Here is a 7,218-nt window from a genome sequence, read left to right as displayed (position 1 = left end):
GTTTTAACACAATCAATTTGAAAACCAAGCCAATACAGGGGAATCTTTAATTGCCATTACTATCACACCATCTTCTCCAGCTTTTTGTAATCCTGTCTCTTCTATTTATGAATCTTCTTACCTCTGGAAAGACTTGTGTTCTCTTTGTCTCATCACCTCTAGTTTTTTCTCACCCCATATATTTCATTGAATGTCTTGCACTCCCCATCCCTGACTCTCTGTGCTGTCACGTTCCTGTATTCCCAGTGCCCAAGAGCTAGGCAGGTCTGCATTTTGTTCCTTGCCTGCTATCCCCACTGCTTGTTCCCCAGATGTTCCCTTTGCGTTTTCCATTCAAAGGTGGCTCTTGGCCATTTGCCCCTTGACCCCAGAGGAGGCTCACAGTATCCACATCTGTCTGACCGTTTTCCAGCCCTTCCCAACAAGTTCACGGAAGAACTCCACATCACAGAAGCCACAGAAGGGACGACGGCCACACTGTGCTGTCAGCTGAGCAAGGCAGCCCCTGTGGAGTGGAGGAAGGGGCCAGAGAGACTCCAAGCCAGTGACCGATACAGCCTGAGGCAGGATGGGGCTGTGTGTGAGCTGGTGATCCACAGGCTGGACATGGACGATGCTGGAGACTACACATGTGTGTGTGGAGAGGAGAAGACAACAGCAAATCTGATTGTGAAGGGTACATAGAAATACACTAGGGTATGGTGGAAAGAGACCTGTGCCTTAACTTGAACTCAGAAGGCCTGGGTTCAAATCCTGATCACTTCTTTGATAGGTGACCTTTAGTAAATTTCTCTCAGTTTTCTCATCTGCAGAATGGGAATAATTATACTGTAACCTCAGTTAGATGTTGTGAAGAGTGTTTTTTGAACAAAATATTCTAGAAATGTTTGTTACTGCTACCAAACAAGTGCCAGTGTTTTTCTCAGATGTATGGATCAGATTAGCTCATAATTGAATAGGAAGCCTTGGGAAGCAGAGGATGATGGCAGTCCCACACAGGACTTATTCAGGTGGGGATAAGGGCCGGGATCATTGACCTTGTGTTATACAAGCCCTGGATTTGAAGTCAGAGAATGAGAGTTCATTTCTTATCTCTGCTGCTTGCTTCTTGTTTCCTCATCTTTAAAATGAGGGGGTTGGGGGGGCCAGGTGTTGCAATGAATAGAGCATTGGCCCTGGAATCAGGAGGGCCTGAGTTCAAATCTGGACTCAGACACTTAACATGTACTAGCCGTGTGATCTTGGGCAAATCACTGAACCCCAATTGGCTTGCTTTCCCCCCCTCAAAAAAAGCAAAATAAAATGAGGAGGCTATATGAGAGGATCTATAAGGCCCCTTTCAACTCTCTTATTCTTGTTTAGTCTTTTTTAAAGTCATGTCTGATGCTTTGTCACCCTTTTTTTTGGGTTTTCTTGGCAAAGATACTGGAGTGGTTTGCCATTCCTTCTCTAGTTCATTTTACAGATGAGAAAACTGAGACAAAAAAAGGTTAAGTGATTTTCCTCACACAGCTAGTATGCATCTGAAGCTGGGTTTGAACTCAGGAAGAAAAGTCTTCCTGATTCCAGGTCCAGCATTCTATCCACTGTGTCACATAGCTACCCTCCTTTCAACTCTGTGACGCAGTGAATTCTACACCTCCTCCCCACCCTCCCCAATTTTACAGAAAAGGAAACTCAAGACCAGAGAGAAGTGACTGGCCCAAGGTCTCTAGTTTAATAGGGTCTGGGCTAAAGCCTTCGGTTCTCTTTCTAGACCTCAGTGGAATAAATTTCTTTCTTTTACTCTGACATTTTGGCTCCACCCCCCTGGAATAAATCTCCTATTCTGAGGGTGTGACATACACTGATCATTCTACCCTGCTCCTCCTACCTGCAGCCCAAACGGTGGTGTTCCGGAAACCCCTGAAGAGCCAACAGGCTGAGGAGGGTGGGACGGCTACCCTTCGGTGTGAACTCTCTAAGCCTGAAGCCCCAGTGATCTGGAGCAAAGGGGGCCTGGAGATTCAGGCTGACGAGAGGATCCAGGTGCGCCAGAGGGGCTGTATCGCTGAGCTGCTGATCAGCCGCCTGCAGCTGGAGGACACCGGTGACTACAGTTGTGACTGTGGTGACCAGACCACCAGCGCCACCCTGACTGTCAAAGGTGAGTTTGACCAGCTGGCTGTGGCAGAGGGCATGAGGTCAGGAGACAGTCAGTCCTAGCACCTTAGACCCTGTTCTGGGCACCTGGAATGAGGAGGAGGGTGACCGGGAGGAAGGAAGGGGTGGGAGCCCCATTGTACACAAGCACTCGGACTGGGGAGAGGTCAAGTTAAATCAGGTCAGCAAGCATTTATTAAGGGCCTACTGTGTACCAGGCGCTGCGCTAAGTCCCGAGGATGCAAAGAAGGGTAAAAAGCAGTCCCCGTGCTCCAGGAGCCCGCAGTCTAATTGGGGGCAAAGCAGACAAACAGCCGTGCATCCGCAAGAGCACTTCTCAGAGGGGAGGCGCTAGCCTTAAGAAGGGCTAGGAAAGACTTCCTGCAGAGAGGAGGACACGAGCTGAAACTCGAAGGGAAGCAGGGTGCAGAGGAGACGGAGAGGGAGCGAGTGCCGGGTGTGGGAGACAGCTAGAAGGAAGGCCCGGAGTCAGGAGATCTAGCCGTGTGTGCAGTAACATCAGGGTCAGTGTCACTGGATCTCAGAGTGTGGGGGGGGGAGTGAGGTGTAAGAAGATTCGGAAGGTAGGAAGGGGTCCACTCTTGGGGAGCCTGCCTTGAGAGGGGGGAGAAGGACTTACATGGAGGAGGAGAAGTTACCTACAAAGGAAAGGAGATAAGTGTTTACATACGTGCATCCCCTAGAGAGAACAGTTACAGGAATTCCAAAGACAACTCATCATGCCATTCATTTCAATCGAATCAGTTCAGCGAGTATTTATGTAATGTCTGCCGTGATGAGAATACGGCACTTTCAAAGGATTTACACTCTGATATCCAGTCGAACCAAAAAAACTTCCTGGATGAGAAAAAATTAGTTAGGACCAGATTAACTGGTAATAAGTCAATCAGTCCAGTTGATCAGTAAGTATTTATTAAATTCTTAGTACCAGCAATGCAATATCCTAAGTATTAGGGATACAAGAAATGCGACTACAACAAAAACCCCTCAACCAACTCCTGTCCTCAAGGAGCTTACATTCAAATGAACGTGAATCATCTGTTTTCTGGTGGATGATTTGGAAGGTGAAAGGGAGGTTGAGACTTTGCGAGAATGAGAGCTCTGTGGCGTGTTTGGTGAGGGAAGGTTTCCAGAGCTCCAGAGAGGATGGCTAGTGGGAGCCGCAGCACTGTGGGTACCAGCTGGAAAGACTCTGGGATCATGAGGGTAACCCTTCTTTCTGAGCCCCTGGAGGAGCGATCCCCAGTCTTGCCATCATCCCCTCCACCTTTGCAGCCCTTCCTGTGCTGTTCCATAAGAAGCTGCGGGCCCAGGATGGGGAGGTGGGCTCCACCGTTCGGCTGCACTGTGAGCTCAGCAAGGAGGATGCCAGCGTGGAGTGGAGGAAGGGGGCGGTACAGCTGTTTCCCTGTGCCAAATATGAGATGGTGGTCAAGGGGACCATGGCTGAGCTCCTCATCCATGACGCTGAGCAGGAGGACACGGGTGACTACACTTGTGATACGGGGGACCAGCAGACCACTGCCACCCTCACAGTGAATGGTGAGCATGAGAGCTCTTTGGTATCTTCTCCTTACTTTTCCCTCAGATCTACATGTCTCTTTAATCCTCATCTCTAACCTATGCCTTCCTTATTCTCACCCTTGAGACACACTTCTCTATACTCATTGCCTGTCCGAGCCTTTGGAATTAGAGATAAAGATAGGGTTTTCCATGGCCCCATCTTCATCCCTACTTCCGATTCATGTCCCTCCATCCTATCTATACCTATAGGAGTGGGTCTGCCAGTCAGCTCACCCCTCCAATCAGATCAACCCAAATCACTTTTCTTGGAAGGTCTTTCTGAATGAACCCTACTCACCTTCAATAACTTTGTCCTCGGTACTAGAAGACAAGTTATACTACAGACATACTTCAGTTTCCAAAATGGAGCTTTCCTGAATGTTTTGAATAAATCACAGAATTCTAGTAATCACAGAACACCAAGGCTAGAAAGGACCCAAATTAGCAACCCCATAATCCAGATCCCTTATTTTACAGGGGAAGGAACAGAAACTTAATGTAACTTGCTCAGTACTAGGATCTGGGTCATGACAAGGGAGAGAAAAATCAAATTTGATCAAATAAAACTCTGACTTCCCATTGGTTTATATGCTAATTTTGGAGCTATTTGAATAACTATTTCTCGAGTATTATGCAGTACAGAAGCACTGAGTATGTAATAGTCTTAGTCCTGAATGGCACCTAGCACAGTGGGGAGATATGGGACCACCAACCATGCAATAGAAATAGAAGGCAAGACCCTTGTCCTCAAGGGGCCTACAGTCTAACTGGAGTACAAAGAGAATCGATAAGACTCGACCTGCTCTCAGTTACAAGGCAACAACGTGACCCATAAAGCAGAGTCTAGGCTCCCTCCATCACCATCTTCCTCTGGCACCTCGATGTGGCATGGAGTAGACTTTGGGCTCTGAAAGACTGTGCCTTCAGTCTCTAGAAAGCAGGACAGGAATTCATTCCTGGCCCAAAGGTGAACTGCTTCTACTGTCGAAGGACCAGCCTAATTATGTGTGAAGGGACTTGTCTCCCCTCCAGAGGGTTGGCTAGTGGGGAAAGAACTTAGTCTGGTTGTAGCAACTAATTAAGAACCATCTACTAAGGTATGGAGGGATTGTGCTTAATGTCACTAGTAGGAAACACCCACACTGTCAAGATTATGAATCCTTAGACTCTTAGTATACAATCCAAGCCCTTTAGTACTTGATGGAGGTAGACTAAAGGAATGATCACATAGGAATGGAATCAATCCAGAAGACTCCCTGGAGGAGGTGAGTTCTAGATGAACTCTCGATGGAAGTAAGGAGCATGGTATTTCAGGTGGGAGGTTGTGGGGTGAGTTAGAGAGTTATTTGTAAGAAGAAGAATGACAGGTAAAGGGGAGAAGCCAGTACAAGGTAAAGGTGAGACAACATTTGGCAGAGGAACCTTGAAAGACCAGGCTGGGAAGTTTTAGCTTGACCCAGTGGGTGACTGGGATCACTAACTGGGCTTGAGTAGCCTTTGTCATACTACTTCTAAGTCCCCCTTTCCCTATGCCTCACCCCACAGCCCCCAAGCCCAAGTTCAAGACCTGCCTGCATAGTGAAGAGCTGGAGGAAGGCAGCACAGCCCGACTGCACTGTGAGCTGAGCGTGGCCCAGGCTACAGTCGAGTGGAGGAAGGAGGGAGAGTTGCTGCGGGCAGGCTCCAAGTATGAGATGAGGAAGGAAGGAAGTGTCTGCGAGCTTCTGATACACGGCCTGGAGGCCAAGGACACTGGCGAGTATGCCTGTGTGGCTGGTGATCAGAAGACCCTGGCTACGGTCAAGGTGAAAGGTAAACTCTACTTCTTCTTCAAGTGCCCTAGAAGGGTACTCTAAGGTACCATAAATCAGAAGGTCAGAGCTGGAAAGGACCTGAGGACAGGGAAGGGCAGGGTAGAAGGAACCTGAGGGCACAGAATGTTAGAGCCAGGTGGGACCTTAAAATGTCAAAACTGGAAAGGACCTTAGAACATAGAACGTCAGAGGTGGAAGGGACCAGAGAACAGAGAATGTTAGCTATGGAAGGGAGCAGAGAGCAGAGAATTTTTCCAGCTACTACCACTACCATTTTACAAATGAAGAAACAGGTTTCACATCTATCCAGCAGCTGAGTAAGGCCCTGACCCCAGATCTCCTAACTCTCAGTGAAATTCTCTTTCCATCACACTATGCTGTCTCTTTAGTCAGCCATGTCACCAAACAGTTATTTATGGAATCTCTGCTGTATGGTGTAGTGAATAGGCTGCTGGGCCTGGAGTGGAGATGACTTGCCTATGGTCACACAAACTGGGTCTAGAATCCGATTCTCCTGTCCTCAACTCTCCAAACTACTCCACATAAGACAGAAAAGGCCTGAGTCTTTTCCCCTGAGTAACTTTTTATCTGGGGAGGCAAGATATAGACATGAAAGACAAGTAGGAGAAACTAAGAGGTAGGTGTGGGACATGATTTGTAATATGTATTTATGAACCTTCTCCTGCCTCCTGTGATTATAGAGAAACAGAGCCAGGACGAGGCATGGCAGTGGTCCAGGAAAGTTGGAAATTGTGTATGTCCTTCAAGTGTACCAGCTCATTGGAGGCTTCCCCCTAACACATATGTCACGATGGAAGCAATGACAATACCCGTAAAGGGGGACCTTCTGAAAGTCCCATGAAAGTGCCTCTCATTGCTCCTTGCTATGGGCTGTGCAGTCCTGGCTAGGTCTGTCTTTATGGGAACCAGAAGGAAATTCCCACATTCTAGCTGGTGTGCTTGAAAGAGCTTCCTTTCCCATTTGATCTTTGGTGTCTCCCTGTCTACTGGCTCCTTCCCTGCAGTCTTCAAATATGCCCAAGTCTCCTGTATCCTTAAAAAACTTACTTGACTCCACTTTCTCTCAAATTAGAGTCTCATATCTTTCTTTACTTTCATAGTCTAACTCCTATAAAAGCCATCTACAATCACTGCCTCTACTTCCTCTCCTCTCCCTCTCTTATCAATTCTCCAGTTAGGCTTCTGACCTCATCATTCAACTGAAATTGTTTTTTCCAAAGTTACCAATGATCTCTTACTTGCTAAATCCTATGACCTTTCTTCCTTCCTCATCTTTCCTGACCTGACTAGAGTCTCTGATACTAGTGACCACGTTCTCCTGGATGTTGTCCCTTTTCTGGGTTTTTGTGGCAGCTCTCCCTCTCTCTCTCTTTCCCCTCTCCCCACTTCTTCTCTCTTTCTTCTTTCCTCCTCCTCTTCCTCTTCTTCTCCTTCCCTCTCTCTCTGTCTCTGTCTCTCTCTGTCTCTCTTCCCCCTCCTCCTCTTCTCCCCTCCCCTCCTTCTGCTCATCTGCCTGCTCCTTAACCTCCTTTGCTATATCATATACCCCAGGGTTCCAACCTGAATTCTCTCTCTGTCTCTCTCTGTCTCTCTCTCTCTGTCTCTCTCTGTCTCTCTCTCTCTCTCTCTGTCTCTCTCTCTGTCTCTCTCTCTGTCT

The 7,218-nt window shown here is 47.7% G+C and overlaps 1 protein-coding gene across 1 annotated transcript in view; it reads left to right on the top strand.

Moving 5' to 3' along the window:
- Nucleotides 1-7,218, top strand: part of OBSCN (obscurin, cytoskeletal calmodulin and titin-interacting RhoGEF) — a 319,253-nt gene that overhangs the window by 156,309 nt on the left and 155,726 nt on the right. The window contains exons 52-55 of the mRNA XM_069095842.1: nucleotides 163-676; nucleotides 1,880-2,146; nucleotides 3,439-3,705; nucleotides 5,272-5,538. Coding sequence (XP_068951943.1) covers nucleotides 163-676; nucleotides 1,880-2,146; nucleotides 3,439-3,705; nucleotides 5,272-5,538 — 1,315 coding nt within the window. The remainder of the gene's footprint in view (nucleotides 1-162; nucleotides 677-1,879; nucleotides 2,147-3,438; nucleotides 3,706-5,271; nucleotides 5,539-7,218) is intronic.

Source organism: Petaurus breviceps, unplaced genomic scaffold, assembly GCF_028583685.1.
Source record: "Petaurus breviceps papuanus isolate PSGF00001 unplaced genomic scaffold, PetGlider_PUasm1.0 227, whole genome shotgun sequence".
NCBI lineage: Eukaryota > Metazoa > Chordata > Mammalia > Diprotodontia > Petauridae > Petaurus > Petaurus breviceps.
Note: the sequence above shows the minus strand (reverse complement) of the source record. Positions and strands in the feature narration are given on the sequence as shown.